Source organism: Ranitomeya imitator, chromosome 2 (assembly GCF_032444005.1).
Source record: "Ranitomeya imitator isolate aRanImi1 chromosome 2, aRanImi1.pri, whole genome shotgun sequence".
Lineage (NCBI taxonomy): Eukaryota > Metazoa > Chordata > Amphibia > Anura > Dendrobatidae > Ranitomeya > Ranitomeya imitator.
The window spans coordinates 371720131-371746815 of record NC_091283.1 but is presented as its reverse complement, the minus strand read 5'-3'; the positions used below and the strand labels follow the sequence as shown (position 1 = coordinate 371746815).

Here is a 26685-nt window from a genome sequence, read left to right as displayed (position 1 = left end):
CTCTGGAGCACATCTGCCCTGCTCTCCTGGTGCCAAATCCACCCGTGCATTGGCGCGCTGGGCTTTTATATCAGGGCAATTCTTACAGAGGATCACCTGATCTGGTCCAGCACCCAAGGTTCCTCCCTCTGCAAATGTTCCAGCACACTTTGGTTCCGCTTTATTTTGACTGGCCAGCAGATGGCAGTCTTTCCTAATTAATGGCGCATCTTGCATCAATTTTCCAGAGTGCTCATGTTGTCTGGTTACATTGGTACTGGGGATGTAGACAGTTTAAGGCCTTTTTCAGACATCAGTGTGTCCAGTATGTGTGGCTACAGTTTTCACACGTACTGGAGACACTTGCACACATAAACCCATTTAAGTGAATGGGTCTGTGCACATATCAGTGTGTTTCCACAGACCGTTGCCCACTGGCAAAATACATTGACACGTCCGGTTTTTAACAGCAGCATGGGCCACAAAAACATCCTGCACACGTACACGTTGATGACACATGGATGACATCCGTGTGTCCTTAGTATCACTCGTATCGGTGCCTGGAAAGCAGTCCTGCATACACTGAGGCCCCTGATCATGTGACCCCTGACTCCTCCCCTCCTGTCACCTCATCACAGGTCCTGTGCGCACAGAACAGCCATATATGTGGTGGAGGTAGGTGCTGGAGATTCCCCATTACTGGGCGGGGGCAGGGGGCAGTAACCCCTCCATTACTGAGGTGATTTGGGGGGTTTGTGCTCCAGGAGACATATTTTCCCTCTGTTCCTGGTGATGTAGACTCAGACCTGGCGGGTTGGATAGTACAGACACATATCGTGCACACTGTGCCCCTCCGTCCCCCCGAGAATAGTGACCGGGGTAATAAATCACATGACGTCACTTCTGACCCTCAGTCGTGTATGTTCCAATCTACGACATGAGAAGCCGATCCTGGATCAGACGATTCCCCACATGTGACCATCACTGAGACAATCTCACACCGCTCTCTGCACCTACAGCCAGATCGCGGCTGGGAAGGGGTAAGGTATGTGCACACGATGCGGATTTTGCTGCGGATCCGCAGCAGTTTCCCATGAGTTTACAGTTCAATGTAAACCTATGGGAAACCAAAAACGCTGTGCACATGCTGCGGAAAAAACCTCGCGGAAACGCAGCAGTTTACATTCTGCAGCATGTCACTTCTTTCTGAGGATACCACACAAAATAGTTAATAAATAATAATTTCTCATATATCTATTTAATGCCAGCATAATTTTTCAAACGTCCTTTTATTTTTTTACAATAATAGAAGGGTTAAAATTTAGCAGCAATTTTACATTTTTTTTAAGGTAATCTACAAATCCTGATTTGTGCCGACCTTTTCAGGTTTGAAGAGACTTTGAGGCTGCCGTCACACTAGCAGTATTTGGTCAGTATTTTACATCAGTATTTGTAGCCAAAACCAGGAGTGGAACAAATAGAGGAAAAGTATAATAGAAACATACGCACCACTTCTGCATTTATCACCCACTCCTGGTTTTGGCTTACAAATACTGATGTAAAATACTGACCAAATACTGCTAGTGTGACAGCAGCCTGAGGGTCCTATATGTCGGAAAACCCCTTGAAGTCAGCACTGGCGTCACCGTCTCCGCCTTTAGAGAAATAAAACATGAAGAGGCAGTCCGGGCTGCAGCTTCTCTCTCGCTTCCTCTTCATGTTCAATTCAACAGGAGGTGAGGACAGTCACGTCAGTGCTGATTGGGTGCCGGGGTCATGTGTCACAACAACATCACGGGAGAGAGCAAGTGCCGACACCGCAAAAATTGGCACCACCATGGTAGGTAAGTATAATTTTATATGGGGGAATAGTGTGGGGTTTGAAAAGAAGTTGTCCATGTAGTGGACAACTTCTTTAAAGCAAGAGGAATTGAAAAATTATATTTTTTTCCATTAAAAAATTTGTTTAGCTGCAAATTTTTCATTTTTACATGGGGTAATAGGAGAAAATGGACCCTAAAATGTATTTAACTATTTATCTCAAATACTGCTCTTTAGGCACATGGCATGGCTCTGAAAGGAAGAAACTATTTGATTTTTGGACTGCAAAATTGTCTGCAATATGTTGCAGATGCCATGTTGCATTTTGAGAGCCACCAAGGTGCAAAGACAGCACAAACTCCTAAAAGTGACTCCATTTCCAAAGCTACACCCTTTGGCCGGTTTCACACGTCCAGATAATTCCGGTACCGGAAAAAATCGGTACCAGAATTATCCGTGTCCGTGTGCCCCTACGTTTCTGTGGCACATTAGTGTGGCACACGTGTGCCGCCCGTGTGCCCACTGGGTACCACACGCACCGTGCTGGGTACCACACGTACCAGCATCTGGTGCTGAAGCCGCGATTCATATCTTCCCTGCAGCAGCATTTGCTGCAGAGAAGATATGAATAATAGTGTTTAAAATAAAGATCTATGTGCCCAACGCCCTCCCACCCCCTGTGCGCCCCCCGCTGTTCTGAAAATACTCACCCAGCTCCCTCGTTGGCTGTCGCTGCTTCCTGTTCTGACTGCATCTTCTCCTGTATGCGGTCACGTGGGGCCGCCGATTACAGTAATGAATTTGCGGCTCCACCCCTATGGGAGGTGGAGCCACATATTCATTACTGTAAATGAGTGGCCCCACGTGACCGCATACAGGAGAAGATATAGATACCGATATAGATACAGATATAGATACAGCGGCACATAGATCTTTATTTTAAACACTATTATTCATATCTTCTCTGCAGCAAACGCTGCTGCAGGGAAGATATGAATCGCGGCTTCAGCACCAGTGGGGGGGACAGCGCTTTATGTAGCGCTGTCTCCTGCACGGCACACGGACTGCACACGGACAACGTCCGTGTGCGGTACGTGTTTTATACGGACCCATTGACTTTAATGGGTCCGTGTAATACGTGCGCTCCCACGAACACTGACATGTCTCCGTGTTTGGCACACGGAGACGGTCCGCAAAAAATCAATGTCATCTGCACAGATGCATTGATTTTTATGTGTCTACGTGTGTGTGTCTCCGGTACGTGAGGAAACTGTCACCTCACGTATCAGAGACACTGACGTGTGAAACAGGCCTTTGAAGAATTTATTTAGGGGTGTGGTAAGCATTGGTGTTTCGCAGAATTTCTAATAATGGTCCGTGAAAATTACATTTTAAATAAAAAAGTAATAAACTGTAGGAGAGATCAGCGCAATAGGGTCTTATCTGATGGACACAAATTTTATTCAATTCAAATTGCACTAACCTGATAGATCTATTGGTTATGCATATAGATCTCAATGAGGATTCCAGCTGCAGCAGATCCACGGGTCTGAAAGAGACCGTATCAATATGACAAGATAGAGGATCCACAAAATCCTCTATCTTGTCAACAGGTTCAAACGAACACACCATATTGCATAGTAACTACTGAAATAGAGAATTGTTTAGTTATATGAAAACAAACAACTCCATACGGCATAAACAGTAGTTTGCAAAAGACAATTGACAACCTGTTAAACTAAATAACAAGAAGAAGAGAAAAGAGAAGAAATGCTTATAATGACCATGAGGACAAATCACTGAGACAGACAGAGTATGTACTATGATACCGGTATATCAAATATCGTAAGAGGATAAGGTAGCAATTATCTTAGCATATTTTGGTACATCGATGAAAAGAAGGATTCCCAATGAAACCATTTTGCTTCCACTTTGTTAGCTGCCTCTTGTGTATGGGCTATCAGGGATTCCAACCGGTGAACTCTAGCCACCTCCCCAAACCATTCCTATAGCGAAGGCGGGTCAAAGGGTTTTCAGCGTCATGGAATTACCACCTTAGCAGCCTGAAGAAGGTGCCTCAATAATGATTTCTTAAAAGCATTCTTAGGCATGGGAAACATAAATAGTAGAAAAGCTTCCGGGCTTTTAGGGATTGACACCTCCGTCACTTCTTTAATCGCTTTAAGAACACCCTCATAAAAGGCCGCCAAGGCCTGGCATGCCCACCATATATGCGATATTGAACCTGCATGAGCCCCACATGGCCAGCACAAGTTTGATACTCCCAGGAACCATTTATGTAAGATCAAAGGAACACGATACCATCTAGATACTATTTTATAACAAGTTTCCTGAGCTTTAGAGGCTACACTAGATTTATGAGAGAGATGGAAATATTTATACTATTGTTCTCTTGTAAAGGGTTGATGAGCTCCTTTTCCCATTCCATACAATAAGGGTGAAGCATATCCTGATCACTATCTAATAGAAGCTTATAGATATTGGAGATTGCATGTACAGAATTAGTGGGTTCCATACATAGGGATTCAAACGAAGAAAGCGGATGCACCCATTATAAATTATTGGCAAATGTAGAGAAAAAATGCCCTAGTTGAATATATTCAAAATAACATCTCGCTTTCTGTGGACGATCACCCAGAATAGCTGAGAGGGGAAGCAATACACCCTCAGGGGCCAATTGATAAAGACACAAGAGGTTTTTCTTGGAGCTACCCAGAAAAAGGCTTGAGGAGACACCGGATGGGAATTTGGGTTATCTGTTATTTGGCATAATGGTCCTAATGGGTCAATTAGGTTTTCCTTTATACAGGGAATGTGGACAGTTTTGAGTGTTTGCCTAACACAAAGTGGAATAGGGATGTTATTTCAGGCCAAAATAGGCCAAGTCCATAGTACAGTGGAAATTGATGTATGACAACACTCATAGGCCATATGTACCCACAGTTTAGATTCTCTGCAGTGCAGAATATCTAAGATTCTTGCATCGGCAGACGCCAGATAATATTTTCAGCAGTCCGCCTAACCTATACCCCCCTAAATCTTTTGGAAGCACCAAAACAGTACTATGAATTCTTGGACGTCCCGCCGACCAAACAAATTGACTGAATTTACGCTAGACCCTCATCCAGAAGGAGGATGGGATATATATCGGGATCGTTTGTAGTAAATACAAAAGTCTAGGCAATACAGTCATTTTGAGGATGTTAACCCGGCCAAACCAGGAGAACTCTCCATGGTTCCATGAATTAAGATCCCCTTCCAATCTGGATAAAAACCGACCACAGTTCAAGTCAAACAATTTTGATAAATCTGCCAAAATAATGGTGCCCAAGTAGTTAATATGATTATTTGAGGGCCATTTAAATGGAAAATTAGATTTCATAACATTCACCATTTGCAAGAGTAGGGAAATATTCATGGCTTCAGATTTTTCAAGATTGATCTTAAAATTGGACCAACTACTAAAACGTGCTAGCTCAGGCACTAGGAAAGGGAGCGAGAGATGTGGATCATTTAGATAAATTAGCAGGTCCTCATCAAATGCAGAACATTTATACTCTGAGTCCGCTATTTTGATTTACCGTATTTCAGGATTAGCACGTATGGCCTCCATAAGATGGTTCAGTATCAGGGTATACAACATTGGGGAAGGGGGCAACCTTGTCGAGTACCATTCTTTATAGTAAAAGGTGCCGAAAGGGAGCCGTTAATTTTTAGCTGGAATGAGAGGGAGTGGTAGAGGGCTAAGATTTTTTAAGTAAATACAGGACCCAAACCGATGTGACTCAGAGTTTGAGAGAGAGAGAGAAGACCATGAGATCCTATCAAAAGCCTTTTCGGCATCAAGCGATAGGGTCATTAAAGAGTTTTTTGACCGTGTGCATGATTAATAATATCTATTGTTTTTAAAGTGTTATCCCGTGCCTCTCCTCCTGAAACAAAACCCACCTGGTCTGGGTGTATTAAAGGGAAGGTGCCGCAATTTTGTTTTTGTATTAAAAATGATTGTTTATATAAACAATTATTTTTAATACAAAATTATTTTTTTTAACTTTAATATATTTTTTATTATTAATTATTTTTGCAGCCACTGGGCGCCGCCATTTTGCTTTGCAGAAGTGTAAGAGTCCCAGCACGACACTTACACTCTGCAAATACGGCAGCCCTGGACATAGGAGGCTGCGGTCGGGAGGCGACCCCATAGCTAGCAATGCATTATAAGCTCAGCTGCTCTCTGCTCTGATGTGGCCACGCCCCCTGGGCTGTCTCCACATCACAGCAGAGGCAGGAGGTCGGCGCCATCTTGCTTCAGCCTACAGTGGAGTGTACCTGTGAGCTCCACTGTGACTGAGAACTGTGCTGTTGGAGGGGCAGCTACATCTGTCTCCCCTCACTCTGTCAGCGGCCGTTCCCTGTCCTCTGCTGCCTGGTGTGTGGCTGTAATCTCTAGAATCGCTAGAGAGGGTGAAGGAGTGCTGCGGTCTGATGTCCTCTATCAGGAGCTGCAGAGAGGTAACAGAGGGGGATGGGGGAGGCTCTGTGCTGCTCCGACCTCTCACTGCAGCTCCTTACAGGACATCAGACCGTGCATCTATCACTATACTGTGCAGACCTGTGTATCTAATCCTCTCCTGTGTAATACTGTCTGCTGCCCCGTGTATCTAATCCTCTCATGTGTGATACTATGCTGGGCCATGCATCTAATCCTCTCCTGTGTGATACTATGCTGAGCCATGCATCTAATCCTATACTGTGTGATATTATGCTGAGCTGTGTATCTAATCCTCTCCTGTGTGATACTGTCTGCTGAGCTGTGTATCTAATCCTCTCCTGTGTGATACTATGCTGAGCCATATATCTAATCCTATACTGTGTGATATTATGCTGAGCTGTGTATCTAATCCTCTCCTGTGTGATACTGTCTGCTGAGCCGTGTATCTAATCCTATACTGTGTGATATTATGCTGAGCCGTGTATCTAATCCTCTCTTGTGTGATACTGTCTGGTGAACCGTGTATCTAATCCTCTCCTATGCACTCCTCTCTCCCCTGCATATCTTTCCCCATTGCACACACAACTCAATGTGTGCGATAACAGGAGCTGCGGGCGTCATGCTGTATTATGGCATTATGTGAGATCTATATGACGGTATTATGTGAGAACACTATGGCAGTATTATGTGTGATCTATATGGCGGTATTATGTGAGAACACTATGGCAGCATTATGTGTGATCTATATGGCAGTATTATGTGTGATCTATATGGCGGTATTATGTGAGAACACTATGGCAGTATTATGTGTGATCTATATGGCAGTATGTGAGAACACTGGCAGTATTATGTGTGATCTATATGGTGGTATTATGTGAGAACTGTATGACAGTATTGTGTGATCTATTTGATAGTATTGTGTGTGATCTATAAGGCGGTATTATGTGAGAACACTATGGCAGTATTATCTTCAGAAAGTGGACCCATTTTATGGTGGTTCTGGCTCAGCACCTGCACGCGGGTCTGGGGTAATAGAGGGGGCAGCATGACCTCCAGTTAGGTGTAGTCAGGGGAAGGCTGGTGAGGTAGCTGAAGAGAGGGGTCTCATTTTTATCGTTACTATATGGCTACATTTCCTTCCCAGCGTCACCCCGGACTGCGCCTGTCACCTCGCTTTCACACATCGCCAGGACAGGATGGGGAAGACAGGATCTGAGGAGGGAAATGGGGTCTGCATGCAAAGTCTGGGTCAGAACAGGCCATCAATCCGCAGAAATGTTTCCTGGATTTCTGTGGAGCAGACGGTCCATCCATGTGTATAAAAGGCAGCGCTCTATGTACAATTCCTGGCTGCTCCGCGCACCAAACAGGGGGCCCCTATAGACCAGCACACTGCTCTCCTGAAATACTCTGTGCTGCTGTCACCCTGCTCCCTCCACCACATATCTCCCAGAATCCTTGCTGCCTGCCATCCTCAGTGACCGTCTACTTGTCAGTATAAGGCTGCTTTTACACTAGCATCGGTACGGGCCCGTCGCAGTGCGTCGGGCCGACGTACCGACGTATGCTGTGAAAGAAATGTCCGACGTGGGCAGCGGAAGCAGTCTTACGACGCTTCCGCTGCCCCATTGTAAGGTCTGGGGAGGATGGGGCGGAGTTTCGGCCGTGCATGCGCGGTCGAAAATGGCGGACTCGACGCACAAACAAACGTTACATGTAACTTTTTTTGTGGCGGCGGTCCACCAAAACATGAAGCAACCGTCGCACGACAGTTGCGACGTGTGGCAATACGTCGCAATGCGTCGGTAATGTTAGTCTACGGGGAAAAAACGCATCCTGCAGACAACTTTGCAGGATGTGTTTTTTCTCCTGAACGACGCATTGCAACGTACAGCCAACAACGCTAGTGTGAAAGTAGCCTAAGGCTGCCGTCCACTATCAGTATTTGGTCAGTATTTTACCTCCGTATCTGTAAGCCAAAACCAGGAGTGGGTGATAAATACAGAAGTGGTACATATGTTTCTATTATACTTTTCCTCTATTTGTTCCACTCCTGGTTTTGGCTTACAAATACTGAGGTAAAATACTGACCAAATACTGATAGTGTGACGGCAGCCATACTCTACAGTCACCAACAAAATGGCTGCTCACTGGGTTCCTGAATATCATCCTCTCTAATCCCTTAGCAAACACCCATAAGGGGAGGAGAGGAGACATCACACACGTCAGCAGACTCCGCCCATAATTACTCCAGTGCAGTAATGTGAGCTAGTTGTACACTAGGTTTTTCTGAAATTTCAGCAGCTGCTCCCCCTAGTGTTTAAAAGTGGAAGTTCCAAAACTTTTCAAATTATTTTTCAAATTTTACTAAATTATAAACAAATGATAATATTTTTTAAGAAAATGTAATCATTAATTCTTTACATTTTTACAATTTCTGAAAAAAAAAAATTTTTTTTGATGGCACCTTCACTTTAAGTGAGGGAGGTGGGATTTAATTCTATTGGCCAAAAGCTTGTTAATCAATAAATAAATAAAGTACACCTGAGGATCCCACAAAAAATGAACACTAAAAAATAATAAATGAGTTTCTATTATTATTGTTACCAGGTGTACCTAAAGAGAAAAAGCGGAAACTGCTCAATTGAAGCCAAGAGAGAAAGTATCCCGAACCATAGGACTAAAATATAAATACAGGACCACAGAAACATTCAGATAAAAAATGCCTTTATTTGTACATATGGCAAAAATAGTATTAATACAATATTAAAAAAACAAGTGCCTGTGCACAGGTAAACATAAAGTAAAAAGTAATAATATTTAATTCTGCAACGATGTGTACTACGTGTATGACGGACCAAAAGGTATAAAATAAATACTGTATAGTTTAATGCATGTAGAAAAGCCGCGTAGACACCATCACGTGTTTCTCAACGCAAGCAATAAATAGCCAGGTCTTTCACCGGGAAGGAACAACCACGGGAAGGGCAGCATCCAAAAAGGAAAACCACCTATGCCAAAACATGGTATCCATCCACAGACAGCTGTTTCGGGGTATTTGCCCCTCATCAGTGTGGAGTAGGCAACTGGCTATTAGGAGCAGTGCCTAGTAAAAGGACTATAAACATAAGGGTGCTGCCCTTCCCGTGGTTGTTCCTTCCCGGTGAAAGACCTGGCTATTTATTGCTTGCGTTGAGAAACACGTGATGGTGTCTCCGCGGCTTTTCTACATGCATTTGCATATTTCCCATAAGGGATGGGGGCAGTGTTCTGGATCACTGCGTTGAGCAACACGTGATGGTGTCTCCGCGGTGTTGGATGTTTTGATCTCCCCGAGGTCATTCATCCTTGTGTTTACTGTATAGTTTAGCATGATCCCAAGAGAATATTAAAAAATATAAAAAAAAGTGAAAACTATAACACATAAAATAACATTGTGTGGAATGAGATAAATACTTAATCATCAAAGTGCAAAGTGTTAAGGTACCTTCACACTGAGCGACTTTAGAACGATAACGATAGCGATCCGTGACGTTGCAGCGTCCTGGATAGCGATATCGTTGTGTTTGACACGCAGCAGCGATCAGAATCCTGCTGTGAGATCGCTGGTCGGAGCTAGAAGGCCAGCACCTTATTTCATCGCGATGTCTTCACTTGTAACTTGCAGGGCCGTGCTTAGTAACCCAATATTTACCCTGGTTACCATTGTAAATGTAAAAAAAAAAACACTACATACTTACATTCCGGTGTCTGTCGCGTCCCCCGGCATCCGCTTCCCTGCACTCCTCCTGCATCCTGTGTCAGCGCCGGCCGGACGTAAAGCAGAGCACAGCAGTGACGTCACCGCTCTGCTTTACGGCCAGCGCTTACACAGGATGCAGGAGGAGTGCAGGGAAGCGGACGCCGGGGGACGTGACAGGCACCGGAATGTGAGTATGTGTTTTTGTTCTTTTCAACATTTACAATGGTAACCAGGGTAAACATCGGGTTACTAAGCGCGGCCCTGCACTTAGTAACCCGATGTTTACACTGGTTACCCTGGGACTTCGGCATCGTTGGTCGCTGGAGAGCTGTGTGACAGCACTCCAGCGACCACACAGCGACGCTGCAGCGATCGGCATCGTTGTCTATATCGCTGCAGGGTTGCTTAATGTGACGGTACCTTTTATAGAAAGTCCCACTGTCTGAGAGCAGTGTCCAAGTGCCATGCAAATAGACTATAGTGCAAAAAAAAATCAAAGCGCGTTCAGATGTGATTTACATCTGTGATATATACCTTGAGGTCACGTCACAGCCCTGACACAGTGCACGCCCCGACACATCGCACTCCCCGACGCGCATTTCGGAATTATTTCCTTCGTCAGGGAGTTGTCAAAAACTACTTTTGAGGAACAGTACAAAATTCAGAAGCTGGAATGGCTGGAGGGTGCCATGTCACATTAGCATAGCCCCAGATATGCCAGAACAGCAGAATCCCCCATAAGTGACCTCCTTTTACAAACTACACCTCTCAATTAATTAATCTGGTGTTGCAGTGATCATATTGACCTCACTGGTGTGTAACAGAATTTTATACCATTGGGCAGTGAAGAAAAAATAAACACATGGGTAAAAATGGCACCAAAATGTGTCCCACAATTTCTGCTAAATATTGCAATATCCCATATGTGGTGGTACAGTACTGCTTAGCCGCATGGCATGACTCGGAATGGAAGGGAGTGCTATTTGACTCTTGGAGAACAAAATATTGTAGAATAGTTTGTGGACTCCATATACAGAGCCGATGAGTGCCGGAAAAACAGAGTCCCCATTTAAGTGACCCTATTTTGGAAATTACACCCCTCTGGGAAATTACTTACAGTGCAGTGACGATTTTGAATCTATTTATGTTTTTCAGAAAAAAAGCAGCAGTAAATGTCGCTGAGTAAAAATGTCAAATCTGCCAGTGTAGTGTCCAGTACATTGTAGTGTCCATATGTTCTGCCTAGCATGTGCTTCTTGACACATGGATCACGTAAATTAAGCGGTCTCTCACTGCTACGGAAATAGCAAACGTGGATGCTATGTTTTAGCCAGATTTTACGGCTCAGAAGGTAGGAGGGCATTTGGATTTGGGAGCACAGAATTTGTGGGATTTTTTTTGGGTGGTGAGGAGCCATTTTGCTTTTCCAGAGCCTTTGTGATACCAGTAAGGCTACGTTCACATTAGCGTTTTGCGTGTTTGCGTCGGGCGACGCAGCGTCGACGCATGCGTCATGCGCCCCTATATTTAACATGGGTGACGCATGGCCATGCGTTGTGCTGCGTTGTGCGACGCATGCGTTTTTTTTGCCGCAAGCGTCGGGCGCAGAAAACACAACAAGTTGCATTTTTCTTGCGTCCAAATTTCGGCAAAAAAGAACGTGCGTTTTTATTTGCGTTGTGCGTTGCGTCGCCGACGCAGCAGCGCACAACGCAAATGTGAACGTAGCCTAATGTGGATGCCCCCTATATTTATATTGACAGATGATGGATAACATTTTGGATCACATTTATTCTGTTCTCTACACTGAGCACTTATATCAGGGTTCCATCTCTGAATGCCGTGATTCAGATGAAACCCAAGAGGGATCCCTTCACTATAATGAGGCAACAATGTTACTCTGCACTCCATCTGGCATCTGTTCAGTGGTATCCTACTTCTCAGAGGTGCACAAAATTTTAGCAGACCGTGCTTTTATTCACGCTTAAAAAGATGAGGTACCGCCGGATCCTAATCCAAATAGAGTCCACAGTGTCTCCATCTGCCTAGATATAAGGAGTCTTTCACCGTGTGTACCATCTAAATCACATATTTCACATATTTACACGAATACCCCGGGTCAAGCACTCAGCGCAGAGCACAGGGTACATGTGAGCCGAGCCTTACTGTGGGAGGCAGCATGAACAAATCAACAGCAAGTTAAGAATTGGTTTTATTTCTTATGCCGTTCCTCGTGCGGTATAAGTGATTAGACAACTTTATTCTTCGGGTCGGTGTGGTTACAGCAATACTAGACTTACATAGTTTTTTTATGTTTGCTGCTGTCACAAGCTTATTTAACGCTTTTTCTTTGCGAGATAAAGGTTTTGCATCATCATAATTTCAGACCTATAATTTTGGTATATTTCTACCGACAGAGTCATATGAGAGCTTGTTTTCTCAAGGAAAAGTTGACATTTTTATTGGTACTATTTTCAGACGCATAACTTTTTTTTCAAATTTTTTTGGGAAGTAGAATGAACTAAAAACAACAATTCAGGAATTGTTTTTTGGGGGTTTTAATTCCCTAGAGAACATACAAACTCTTTGCAGATGTTGTCCTTGGTGGGGCTTGAGCCCAGGACTCCAGCGCTTCAAGGCTGCTGTGCTATGCACTGCCCACAGTTTTATAGGTCAGGTCATTCTGGATGCTGGATACCAAATATGCGTACTTTGTTTATTTTTTTATATAAATAAATGTCTTTATTAGATTACATTTTTTTGTCATTTTCTTGTGATTTTGTTTAATTTTATTTTATATTTTTACAATTTTTTTTTTAACTTTTTTACCTTTTCCCAGGTGGGATCCCCAGGATCAACGGTAACCCTTGCAGCTCAGCGCCACACACTTGGAGGCACCAGCGCCACTTCCCCTGCGATTCTCTCGCTCTACTACGGCGTTCATCTCCCACTCCTCCAGGACCATAGAGGTATGACCTCCCGGGTATTGTCCTGCGCTGACTTTCTGGGCCCACATATCTTGTTGTTGTTTGGCTTCCAGTACATCAAAGTTGTTTCTGATGAAGGTCTTGTGATTAGACCGAAAACGTTTAAACCTTTGAACTGTATGCACAATATAAACAAAATGTTCATTTTCATCTTGCATAAGAAATTCTGAGTGCCAAGTGATTTATTGCTATTGACATAATGTACTATACTCATTGCTAAAGGGTTAAACCATTAGATTTGATTTTCGTGGGCAGATCCGAAGCTGTGTTTTAAAGCGTTTATAGAACAGAACAGCTTTGATTCTAACCTTAAAGATGCAACTTTGTTTTTTTACATGCGTTTTTTTTCCGGACTTCAGATAGAAGCCTGTGGAGAAAACACACATCAAAAATGCACAGTTCAACTGCATTTTTTGGTGCAGAGCAAGTTGAATTTTCATGAAATCACATCCCCTTTTTCATCACGTTCTTTTTCTGCACAAAAAAACAAAGCTAAAAAATATTTCTGCGTTTCTGCTGTGTGTGAACCCAGCCTTTCTGACTTGTTTGGCAAAACGGCATTACTACAGCTCATGTCACAAATAAAGCAAGACCTCATATAGCGAAGCTTGTGTAAAAATAAAAGCATTATGGCTGCTACAACAACTATGAGTGAATGAGTGAAAAAAAAAATCATAGATCCTAACCACCCTGGATACAGTGGGATAGTCCTGGATTTGGGTCTACTGCAGTCTCGGGCATCTGATGCATGTCCCTCGATGCCACCATGCTCTCTCTGCCACCTCCTCCTCCCAGGGTAGGAAGAAATGGTACAGGGCTGTGGTGAGGGATGTAGATAAGGACTTCGCCACTATTTTCCTGTGACACTCAACGAGCAACTGAGTAGTTTGTACCTCGTTCTGGTCTATGAAAGTCTGGAAGCATGCTTACTGCCCATATCAGAAATATTATCTTGAGGCTTTGGATCCCTGATATTCCATCTACAATACTTGAGATGATAGAAGATTCAAAACATCTGGCCAAAACGAAGCAGAACATAATACTAGATTGTACTAGTTCTATTCACAATTGGTCCATAAGACCGGTCATTTCTAAGCCGATGTCTGAGCAGGATACTAATATATTGTGAGATTTACACTATAGGCCCTATCTGTCTGTATAAAAGTAATAATGCAGGTTTTATATTCTGGTGTCTGTAGGATGTGGAGATAAGAATAGGAAAAGGGAGATACAGATTAGTGCGTGGTCTAAAATAAATAGGTTTTAGTAGTATATATGATGAAAAAAATGCTGAAAATTAATAAAAATAGTAATAATTGCATTAATCATCTCGTGCTGCACTCATTCCAATGCTGGTATAATCCCCATCCATCTGTACTTTCCTCTTGGTCTGGACAAACAAAATTCCTGCAGCCAATCAGTAGCCGAACAAGTGACCAACAGCCAGTGATTAAGAAAATTAAGAAGCTGCCTTCGGATGCCATTCATGTCATGATCAGGTCTTTAAGAGTAAATCGAATGGAACATCTACATTATACATCTCATCATAAGTTTCCCCTTATCTCCAGTAATTGTATTCTAACATAGGATCTTTATAATGATACATTGGTTCATCTTCTCCCCATTCAGGTCTCTACAATATCGGATCTTTTCAGTGGAGATCTTCTATATAAGAGAATTTTCCTGACTTACCATCAAGGATGGATAGAGATAAGAACAAGAAGGCTGAGAGGATATTACACCTCACCCTAGAGATCCTCTTCCGGCTTACTGGAGAGGTGAGAGATTCTGATGACGTCACATTACATCATTCATATCTCTGGGAATAACAGATGGCCAGAATTGGGGAGGTGAGGACTTTGGAAATTTTTGTAGTAAGATTTATTAATGTGTCTCTCCATAACCAGGATTACACAGTAGTGAAGAAGATCTCTAGTGAGCGCTGTCAGACCCCTGTGTCTGAGGGATTGGGAAGACCCTCGAGTCCAATCACGGGGCCTCCACCTCACCCCCTGATACATGAGGACATCAATGACCAGAAGATCCTAGAACTCACCTACAAGATGATTGAGCTGATGACTGGAGAGGTGACACTGCTGGGAATGCTGGGACATTATACAGTGATGCTATGAAGGGATCGGGGGATGACTGTATCATTGTGTCTGTCAGGTTCCTATAAGGTGTCAGGATGTCGCTGTCTATTTCTCCATGGAGGAGTGGGAGTATTTAGAAGGACACAAATATCTGTACAAGGACGTCATGATGGAGGTTCCCCAGCCCCTCACATCACCAGGTAATAGACAGGACTAAATACACATGGCCTATAATTAATGTATGTAAAGAAAGAATTCAGTCCATTTATGTGTTTTCTCCAGTTCTATCCAATAAGAGGACAACACCAGAGAGATGTCCCCGTCCTCTTCTTCCACAGGACTGTAAACAAGAAAATCCCAATGTTCCTCAGGATCATGAGGTAGGTGGAGAGAAGGTGTCATGAGATCTCCTCAATGATGTGTAGATGGCGGTGAAGGTCTTATGTTCAGTCTTGTTTTATCCACCAGTATTATATGTTTTATACTTGTGTAATGAGAACGGTGGAGATGGCAGGATTAGAGCTGATCATAGATGTGACTTCTCCATCTGTCTGTGACTTTTACAATATTTGTTTCAGGGTGAAGATCTGACCCACATTGATACTACAGAGACATATGTGAGGGGTGATGAGCGGTGTAAAGAGGAGATTCCTACAGATAACCACACAGGTGAGTAGTAACCACTAAATGCAGAGGAATCACAGATTATCCTTCCTGTAGAATTACTGTATATGTTTAATTTTTTAGGGCTTGTTTTAGAACTTTTTGATGTGCATTTTCATTGACCGAAGGATTTAGTGCTTAAAACAAAAGAACACCCTGTTTAGTATCTTTTTCTATTGAAGCATTTTAGCTACAACATTTCACAGGCCGAAACTAAAATAATACAGTTTTTTCCACTAAGAAAAATATAGGGCCGATCTCTGTACAATCTTCTCTGACCGTTTGGTCATGTGATTGCTCCAGCCTAAAGGTACCGTCACACTAGACGATATCGCTAGCGATCCGTGACGTTGCAGCGTCCTCGCTAGCGATATCCTCCAGTGTGACACGCAGCAGCGATCAGGCCCCTGCTGTGCTGTCGCTGGTCGGGGAAGAAAGTCCAGAACTTTATTTAGTCGCTGGACTCCCCGCAGACATCGCTGAATCGGCATGTGTGACACCGATTCAGCGATGTCTTCGCTGGTAACCAGGGTAAACATCGGGTAACTAAGCGCAGGGCCGCGCTTAGTAACCCGATGTTTACCCTGGTTACCATCGTTAAAGTAAAAAAACAAACGCTACATACTTACCTACCGCTGTCTGTCCTCGGCGCTCTGCTTCTCTGGTCTGGCTGTGAGCGTCGGGCAGCCGGAAAGCAGAGCGGTGATGTCACCGCTCTGCTTTCCGGCCGCTGTGCTCACAGCCAGAGCAGAGAAGCAGAGCGCCGAGGACAGACAGCGGTAGGTAAGTATGTAGCGTTTGTTTTTTTACTTTAACGATGGTAACCAGGGTAAACATCGGGTTACTAAGCGCGGCCCTGCGCTTAGTAACCCAATGTTTACCCTGGTTACCGGCATCGTTGGTCGCTGGAGAGCTGTCTGTGTGACAGCTCTCCAGCGACCAAACAGCGACGCTGCAGCGATCCGGATCGTTGTCGGTATCGCTGCAGCGTCGCTTAGTATGACGGTACCTTAACTCCATCCACAGCAGGAAAGGATTAGTCACGGCTTCGTATAGTGATTAGATAAATCAGTCACCAGTTCATCCAAAAGAGGAGGTATGGAGAATGGTGGGGCACCTGGCCATCAATGGAAGAGGATTTTTAATAATAATTATATTTTCTGAGAAATAAACCCTTGAGGGCCTTGGACTTGGGATCAATGTGTAAAGTGCATGTGTTTTGCATCAGTGGACTTGTGGTGGCTGTACAGAAGAGGTAAGTAATCCCTTATACGATGGACGTCTATGACCTCAAGATAAGGATTCAGAGAATATGTAGAACCAGGACTTGTACAGCGATAATCCAGCATCATATAGAAAGGTTAACATTTCATGTTTATTCCCTCCTTAAAACTATTCCTCCTGTGCAGGTACAGTGGGGCAAAAAAGTATTTAGTCAGTCAGCAATAGTGCAAGTTCCAACACTTAAAAAGATGAGAGGCGTCTGTAATTTACATCATAGGTAGACCTCAACTATGGGAAACAAACTGAGAAAAAAAAATCCAGAAAATCACATTGTCTGTTTTTTTAACATTTTATTTGCATAATATGGTGGAAAATAAGTATTTGGTCAGAAACAAAATTTCATCTCAATACTTTGTAATATATCCTTTGTTGGCAATGACAGAGGTCAAACGTTTTCTGTAAGTCTTCACAAGGTTGCCACACACTGTTGTTGGTATGTTGGCCCATTCCTCCATGCAGATCTCCTCTAGAGCAGTGATGTTTTTGGCTTTTCGCTTGGCAACACGGACTTTCAACTCCCTCCAAAGGTTTTCTATGTGGTTGAGATCTGGAGACTGGCTAGGCCACTCCAGGACCTTGAAATGCTTCTTACGAAGCCACTCCTTCTTTGCCTTGGCGGTGTGCTTTGGATCATTGTCATGTTGAAAGACCCAGCCACGTTTCATCTTCAATGCCCTTGCTAATGGAAGGAGGTTTGCACTCAAAATCTCACGATACATGGCCCCATTCATTCTTTCATGTACCCGGATCAGTCGTCCTGGCCCCTTTGCAGAGAAACAGCCCCAAAGCATGATGTTTCCACCACCATGCTTTACAGTAGGTATGGTGTTTGATGGATGCAACTCAGTATTCTTTTTCCTCCAAACACGACAAGTTGTGTTTCTACCAAACTGTTCCAGTTTGGTTTCATCAGACCATAGGACATTCTCCCAAAACTCCTCTGGATCATCCAAATGCTCTCTAGCAAACTTCAGACGGGCCCGGACATGTACTGGCTTAAGCAGTGGGACACGTCTGGCACTGCAGGATCTGAGTCCATGGTGGCGTAGTGTGTTACTTATGGTAGGCCTTGTTACATTGGTCCCAGCTCTCTGCAGTTCATTCGCTAGGTCCCCCCGCGTGGTTCTGGGATTTTTGCTCACCGTTCTTGTGATCATTCTGACCCCACGGGGTGGGATTTTGCGTGGAGCCCCAGATCGAGGGAGATTATCAGTGGTCTTGTATGTCTTCCATTTTCTAATTATTGCTCCCACTGTTGATTTCTTCACTCCAAGCTGGTTGGCTATTGCAGATTCAGTCTTCCCAGCCTGGTGCAGGGCTACAATTTTGTTTCTGGTGTCCTTTGACAGCTCTTTGGTCTTCACCATAGTGGAGTTTGGAGTCAGACTGTTTGAGGGTGTGCACAGGTGTCTTTTTATACTGATAACAAGTTTAAACAGGTGCCATTACTACAGGTAATGAGTGGAGGAAAGAGGAGACTCTTAAAGAAGAAGTTACAGGTCTGTGAGAGCCAGAGATCTTGATTGTTTGTTTCTGACCAAATACTTATTTTCCACCATAATATGCAAATAAAATGTTAAAAAAACAGACAATGTGATTTTCTGGATTTTTTTTTCTCAGTTTGTCTCCCATAGTTGAGGTCTACCTATGATGTAAATTACAGACGCCTCTCATCTTTTTAAGTGGTGGAACTTGCACTATTACTGACTGACTAAATACTTTTTTGCCCCACTGTATGTGCTAACAAAAACACATACACTTATTATAACCACATCCCCGCCGACACGTTTCATGCTCACAGCCCTTATTCATAGCTTGGGGAACAATATCCATTATCAGAGTATTAAACACTGGTGATTACATGGTACAGGAATAATCACTTAATCAAACACTAGAAAATAGATCTTAACAACGTAGAAATGAGATATAATGATAAAAAGAGAATATATATAAGACGTTGACACATTTCAATGAGATCCGTTTCTTCGAGCCTCAAGATCTAGTACTCATTTTGTCTCCCATCTTAGAAGGAATCCTTTCCATTCTCCTCCTATTGAGGGATTGTTAACCCTTTCAATATTATCATCAGAAAGAAGCAATACAGAAAAAGGTGCACACCTAAGAGTAAAAAAAGCAATTACATTTTATTAAACACCATATAGCTGCACGAATAGAAACAAGTAAAACCAAAGCCTCCCCATAGACACATACAGTTAGGTCCATATATATTTGGACAGAGACAACATTTTTCTAATTTTGGTTATAAACATTACCACAATGAATTTTGAACAAAACAATTCAGATGCAGTTGAAGTTCAGACTTTTAGCTTTTATTTGAGGGTATCCACATTAAAATTTGATGAAGGGTTTAGGAGTTTCAGCTCCTTAACATGTGTCACCCTGTTTTCAAAGGGACCAAAAGTAATTGGACAGATTGAATAATTTTAAATAAAATGTTCATTACTAGTACTTGGTTGAAAACCCTTTGTTGGCAATGACTGCCTGAAGTCTTGAACTCATGGACATCACCAGACGCTGTGTTTCCTCCTTTTTGATGCTCTGCCAGGCCTTCACTGCGGTGGTTTTCAGTTGCTGTTTGTTTGTGGGCCTTTCTGTCTGAAGTTTAGTCTTTAACATGTGAAATGCATGCTTTTTTGGGGTTGAGATCAGGTGACTGACTTGGCCATTCAAGAATATTCCACTTCTTTGCTTTAATAAACTCCTGGGTTGCTTTGGTTTAATATTCCACTTCTTTGCTTTAATAAACTCCTGGGTTGCTTTGGTTTTATGTTTTGGGTCATTGTCCATCTGTAGTATGAAACGACGACCAATCAGTTTTGCTGCATTTGGCTGGATCTGAGCACACAGTATGGCTCTGAATACCTCAGAATTCATTCGGCTGCTTCTGTCCTGTGTCACATCATCAATAAACACTAGTGACCCAGTGCCACTGGCAGCCATGCATGACCAAGCCATCACACTTCCTCCGCCATGTTTTACAGATGATGTGGAATGCTTTGGATCATGAGCTGTACCACGCCTTCGCCATACTTTTCTCTTTCCATCATTCTAGTAGAGGCTGATCTTGGTTTCATCTGTCCAATGAATGTTCTTCCAGAACTGTGCTGGCTTTTTTAGATGTTTTTTTAGCGAAGTCCAGTCTAGCCTTTTTATTCTTGATGCTTATGAGTGGCTTGCACCGTGCAGTGAACCCTCTGTATTTACTTTCATGCAGTCTTCTCTTTATGGTAGATTTGGATATTGACAGGCCTACCTCCTGGAGAGTGTTGTTCACTGTTGTGAAGGGGTTTCTCTTCACCATGGAGATTATTCTGCGATCATCCACCACTGTTGTCTTCTGTGGGCGCCCAGGTCTTTTTGCATTGATGAGTTCACCAGTGCTTTCTTTTCTCAGGATGTACCAAACTGTAGATTTTGCCACTCCTAATATTGTAGCAATTTCTCGGATGGGTTTTTTCTGTTTTCGCAGGTTAAGGATGGCTTGTTTCATCTGCATGGAGAGCTCCTTTGACCGCATGTTTACTTCACAGCAAAACCTTCCAAATGCAAGCACCACACCTCAAATCAACTCCAGGCTGTCATGCCATTCTGTCTGTTTCTGGTTTTTGGCATGGCATTGCATATGTTTGCTTTAACCCTTTACTCTTTTCCCCCTAATTTGAGCTAGGATACTGTTGGCTTTTACCTGAATGGAGACTTCTCAGTTCCCTGCTCTGCTGCGCAGTCGTACATGGGCATGTAGGTATTTGCCCTTCTGCATACCTTCCTCATGTGCAGTCCCTGGTTGCTGCTGTCCGCGGGTTGTGAGGTCATTTGCAGCTGGTGCATGACTTTCCACGTGGGTCAGTTCGTGCAGTTTCAATCAGGTGCCCTGAGCCTCAGAACCTGCACTGTTGGTGCTGTAATGGTTTCTGTGTGTGCTTAGGGCGTGCGCGGCAACACCTCCCCTGCTTTTATCAGGGTTAGGGTGTGTACTTCAAAGGCTGTTCCCAGCCAATTGCTGAGGGGCAGCTCATATACAAAGCTCCCCTGCCCTGTGGGCGGGGCCTGAGCTACACTCACCAAGCTCCTGAACTTTGCTATGTGGGTTTCTGTTCCTGCACCTCTCCTGTCTATGTTTTGGTACCAAAGTCCTTGCCTTGATTCCTGTTTTGCCTGTTTTTTGGCGGTAAATCCAGGCCCGAATCTTTGATCCTGTACCTGTCCTGTACCTGAACCTGTCTGAACTGTGTCTGCTGTGATTATGTTCCTGGAATCCCTCTGCATCTGGAGCCTCACTCCCAGTGACTTTGAGTTTCTTTAAAACCGGTGTTTCTGCTGAGCATCTACTACTCTGTGCTCTGACTACCATGCAGTGTTAACCCCGTCTGGCTCATGTCCAGTACGGCGGTGTCTGCACCATCACGCTTGAGTTCCTTCCTAGGTCCAATGCCCGGAGCCTGACGACCGCAGTCTGGAACCTGATGACCGCTGTCTGGAGCTTGGAGCCTAATGTCTCTGGTGGTGCCTGTAGGTTGTGTCGGATGTCCGGAACCGAACGTCTCCTGTCTGATGTCTGCCGGTGACCCTGGGTCCAGATGTCCTGACTGTACTCTGATGTCCTGCCAGTGTCTTGATGATTTCATGGACCCTGATGTCCTGATATTCTGTCTGTTCCCTGATGTCCTGATGCCCTGCCTGTGTCTTGAGGTCTTTCCTGAGTCCAGATGTCCTGATGTCCTGTCTGTATCCTGATGTGTTGCCTGCGCCCTGATGTCCTCGTGTGTCCTGATGTCCTGCCTGTGTCCTGATGTCCCGCCTATGTGTGCCTTGGGGTCCACTGGGGTGGTGCCCTTCTGAGGTGTGGAATCGGTAGCCTGACATTGTCATGTTTTGTTTATGTACTGTGTGACTTTACTTTAGTAAACTTTACTTTCTCTATACCTGAAGTATCAGTGTAATCATGTCCTACGTGTCTCTTTCCTTGTCCACATGCTCAGGTGCCACAGAACCCCGGTCGCTGCCCTCCCCTAGTTTGGGTAGGCCGGGTCCCCCTCTGCGGTTTAAAGGGTCCGTATTTCGTCTCCGGGGGACGCGCACCCCACACCTTCTGAGGTTGGTCGGCTTGGGGCGTCTATGGGCTGGGGCGCATCTGCGGCGGCAGCTGATCGTGACAGAAGCTCAGGCCCTCGGACTCAGTTGAGCATGTATGGACTGTAGGACTGTTTCCGAGCCCCGCTTGGCCAGCGGATGATATGGCTCAGATCTCAGCTGGTGGTGGACTAGATTGCTCAAACCTGCGCTTGGTAAGCGGTGTGGATTTCTGGAGCAATGAACTCTGCTGCTTGTGAAATGGGACTTACCGCCTTTCCCAAGAAAAGTTTCTGTTTATTTTTTTGGGGAGGGGACTTCAGAAGAGGGGGCTTTGAGAGGGGATAATGTCATGCCATTCTGTCTGTTTCTGGTTTTTGGTATGACAATGCATATGTTTGCTTTAACCCTTTACTATTTTCCCCCTAATTTGAGCTAGGATACTGTTGGCTTTTACCTGAATGGAGCCTTCTCAGTTCTCTGCTCTGCTGCGCAGTCGTACATGGGCATTTAGGTATTTGCCCTGCTGCATACTTTCCTCATGTGCGGTCCCTGATTGCTGCTGTGAAACTGTCCGCGGGTTGTGAGGTCATTTGCGGGTGGTGCATGACTTTCCACATGGTTCAGTGCATGCATTTTCAGTCAGGTGCCCTGAGCCTCAGAACCTGTACTGTTGGTGCTGTAATGGTTTCTGTGTGTGCTTAGGGCGTGCGCGGCCACACCTCCCCTGCTTTTATCAGGGTTAGGGTGTGTACTTCAAAGCCTGTCCCCAGCCAATTGCTGAGGGGCAGCTCATATATAAAGCTCCCTTGCCCTATGGGCGGGGCCTGAGCTACACTCACAAAGCTCCTGAACTTTGCTATGTGTGTTTCTGTTCTTGCACCTCTCCTGTCTATGTTTTGGTACCAAAGTCCTTGCCTTCATTCCTGTTTTGTCCGGTTCTGGCGCCTGTCTTGGAGGCGGTAAATCCAGGCCCGAATCCTTGATCCTGTACCTGAACCTGTCTGAACTGTGTCTGCTGTGATTATGTTCCTGGAATCCCTCTGCATCTGGAGCCTCACTCCCAGTGACTTTGAGTCTCTTGAAACCGGTGTTTCTACTGAGCATCTACTACTCTGTGCTCTGACTACCATGCGGTGTTAACCCCGTCTGGCTCATGTCCAGTACGGCGGTGTCTGCACCATCACGCTTGAGTTCCTTCCTAGGTCCAATGCCCGGAGCCTGACGACCGCAGTCTGGAACCTGATGACCGCTGTCTGGAGCTTGGTGCCTGATGTCTCTGGTGGTGCCTGTAGGTCGTGTCGGATGTCCGGAACCGAATGACTCCTGTCTGATGTCTGCCGGTGACCCTGGGTCCAGATGTCCTGATGTCCTGTCTGTACCCTGATGTCCTGCCTGTGTCTTGATGACCTCATGGACCCTGATGTCCTGATATCCTGTCTGTTCCCTGATGTCCTGATGCCCTGCCTGTGTCCTGATGTCCCTCCTATGTGTGCCTCGGTGATCCGTTGGTGCCTTGGGGTCCACTGGGTGGTACCATTCTGAGGTGTGGAATCGGGAGCCTGACATTGTCATGTTTTGTTTATGTACTGTGTGACTTTACTTTAATAAACTTTACTTTCTCTATACCTGAAGTATCGGTGTAATCATGTCCTACATGCCTCTTTCCTTGTCCACATGCTCAGCTGCCACAGAACCGTGGTCGCTGCCCTCCCGTAGTTCGGGTAGGCCGAGTCCCCCTCTGCGGTTTAAAGGGTCTGTAATTCATCCCCGGGGGATGCGCGCCCCACGCCTTCTGAGGATGGTCGGCTTGGGGGCGTCTATGGGCTGGGCCGCATCTGCGGCGGCAGCTGATCGTGACACGGGCCTTTTATCTGCTTAATTGAGAATGACATAACGAAGGGATTGCCCTCACCTGTCCATGAAATAGCCTTGGAGTCAATTGTCCAATTACTTTTGGTCCCTTTAAAAACAGGCTAGCACATGTTAAGGAGCTGAAACTCCTAAACCCTTCATCCAATTTTAATGTGGATACCCTCAAATGAAAGCTGAAAGTCGGAACTTCAACTGCATCTGAATTGTTTTGTTTAAAATTCATTGTGGTAATATCTATAACCAAAATTAGAAAAATGTTGTCTCTGTCCAAATATATATGGACTTAACTGTATGTCATGCACAGAAGTGAGGCAGATGGGATGAGGCAGGAAGCATTTCAGGAGTAAGCCAAGATCAATTTCTAGCAATGATTCAATGTCTATTCAATATATCCTTTTTTTGCAGATAACTGGACCATGATCTCAGAGAAATTCCTGATATTTTTAGATTTTAATGCAAATGATCCTAGTATCACTCCTGATACCTTTGAAGAACATCCCATTATACCAGACATACCTCGAGTCTTGCTTAAGCAAAATAAACATAACAAAAGGGATGGTGAGCATCAAAGAGCACACACAAGAAAGAAACCATTTTCATGTTCAGAATGTGGGAAATGTTCTATAACGAGATCTGATCTTGCTAAACATCAGAGAACTCACACAGGGGAGAAGCCATTTCCATGTTCAGAATGTGGGAAATGTTTTACAGAGAAATCACATCTTGTTAGTCACAAGAGAATTCACACAGGGGAGAAGCCTTTTTTATGTTCTGAGTGTGGAAAATCTTTTAGAGAGAAATCACATCTTGTTAGACACCAGAGAATTCACACAGGGGAGAAGCCATTTTCATGTTCAGAGTGTGGAAAATCTTTTAGAGAAAAATCACATCTTGTTACACACCAGAGAACTCACACAGGGGAGAAGCCGTTTTCATGTTCTATATGTAGGAAATGTTGTTTATCGAAATCTGATCTTAGTAAACATCAGAGTACTCACACAGGGGAGAAGCCTTTTACATGTTCAGTATGTGGAAAATGTTGTAGAACAAAATCTGATCTTACTAAACATCAGATAATTCATAACGAGGAGAAGGCTTTTTCATGTTTAGAATGTGGGAAATGTTTTAAGCATAAATCAGTTTTAGTCGCGCATGAAAAGATTCACACAGGGGAGAAGCCATTTTCATGTTCAGAATGTGGAAAATGTTTTATTCAGAAAACATCTCTTAATACACATCTGAGAATTCACACAGGGGAGAAGCCATTTTTCGGATTATAATTTGGGGCATTTTATACTAACACATCAAATCTAGTTATACATCGCAGAAGATACGCAAGGGAGATCTAATTTTAATTTTCAGAATGTGGAGTACATTTTCTTACATACCGTACATACTCAAGTATAAGCTGACCCGAGTATAAGCTGAGACCCCTAATTTTGCCACAAAAAACTGGGAAAACTTAATGACTCGAGTATAAGCCTAGGGTGGGAAATGCAGCAGTTACTGATAAATTTCAAAAATAAAAATAGATACCAATAAAAGTAAAATTAATTGAGATATCAGTAGGCTAAGTGTTTTTGAATATCCATATTGAATCAGGAGCACCATATAATGCTCCATACAGTTCATGATGGGCCCCATAAGATGCCCCATACAAAATATGCCCCTTATAATGATCCATAAAGTTTATGATGGGCCCCATAAGATGCTCCATACAAAAATATTCCCCATATAATGCTGCACAAAGATTGATTATGAACGCATAAGATGCTCCATAGAAACATTTGCCCCTGACAATCCTGCATAAAGGTTGATGGCCCCATAAGATGCTCCATACAAAAATATGCCCCATATAATGCTGCACAAAGATTGATTATGGACGCATAAGATGCTCCATAGAAACATTTGCCCCTGACAATCCTGCATAAAGGTTGATGGCCCCATAAGATGCTCCATACAAAAATATGCCCCATATAATGCTGCACAAAGGTTGATTATGGCCCCATAAGATACTCCATAAAAACATTTGCCCCATACAATGCTGCATAAAGGTTGATTATGGCCCCATAAGATGCTCCATAGAGTAATATGCCCCATATGCTGCTGCGATTAAAAAAAAAATGACATACTCGCCTCTCGTCGCTCAGGTCCCCGACACTTGCGATATTCACCTGTTCCCGTTCCACCGCTGCGCGCCGCTTAGTCTTCTGGGTCTCTGCAGTGACTGTTTAGGCAGAGGGTGCGCACTAGCCACGTCATCGCGGCCTCTGACCTAAATGTCACAGCCAGAGGACGCAGAAGACAGAGCCCGGCGGTGGATCGGGGACAGGTGAATATAGCACGGCTCCCCCTCCCCCTATGGGAGTGGAGTCGCGTCCATATTCATTACTTTAATGAGCGGTGCCAAGTGACCGCTAAACACAGGAAGAGCTGCCGGAGACCATTGGAGAAGCAGGGACCGCGTCGGGAGCAGCTGAGTATGTGACAGCCACCGCTCCCCCTACCCCGCCGACCCCCTGGGACAATGACTCGAGTATAAGCCGAGAGAGGCACTTTCAGCCTAAAAAAAATGGGCTGAAAATCTCGGCTTATACTCGAGTATATACGGTATTTATTTTCTGTACTAATAGTAAT

General features: G+C 44.2%; 2 protein-coding genes across 3 annotated transcripts in view; both read left to right on the top strand.

Moving 5' to 3' along the window:
• LOC138663965 (zinc finger protein 271-like) overlaps window positions 1-25467 on the top strand; it is a 53449-nt gene extending 27982 nt beyond the window's left edge. Inside the window, exon 8 of the mRNA XM_069750355.1 lies at window positions 24697-25467. Coding sequence (XP_069606456.1) covers window positions 24697-25328 — 632 coding nt within the window. The 3' untranslated portion in view covers window positions 25329-25467. The remainder of the gene's footprint in view (window positions 1-24696) is intronic.
• LOC138663968 (gastrula zinc finger protein XlCGF66.1-like) lies at window positions 606-21958 on the top strand. 2 transcript variants are annotated; one of them, XM_069750358.1, is made up of 8 exons: window positions 606-654; window positions 12895-13024; window positions 14672-14820; window positions 14950-15129; window positions 15212-15335; window positions 15418-15515; window positions 15714-15804; window positions 21617-21958. In XM_069750358.1, exons 3-8 carry the CDS (start codon window positions 14743-14745, stop codon window positions 21835-21837), a joined length of 792 nt encoding a protein of 263 aa, XP_069606459.1. In that variant the 5' UTR covers window positions 606-654; window positions 12895-13024; window positions 14672-14742; the 3' UTR covers window positions 21838-21958. The 2 variants fall into 2 exon arrangements, with proteins under 2 accessions (XP_069606459.1, XP_069606460.1); XM_069750359.1 differs by having other exon boundaries at window positions 21527-21677.
• Window positions 25468-26685: the final 1218 nt, after the last annotated feature.

What these genes read in the sequence shown, in the direction of transcription:
- LOC138663968 (XM_069750358.1), top strand. Translation starts at nt 14,743, where the DNA reads ATGGATAGAGATAAGAACAAGAAGGCTGAGAGGATATTACACCTCACC. An exon ending in TCTTCCGGCTTACTGGAGAG is followed by an intron (nt 14,821 to 14,949) that starts GTGAGAGATTCT and finishes CTCCATAACCAG; the next exon opens with GATTACACAGTAGTGAAGAA. An exon ending in ATGTTCCTCAGGATCATGAG is followed by an intron (nt 15,516 to 15,713) that starts GTAGGTGGAGAG and finishes TATTTGTTTCAG; the next exon opens with GGTGAAGATCTGACCCACAT.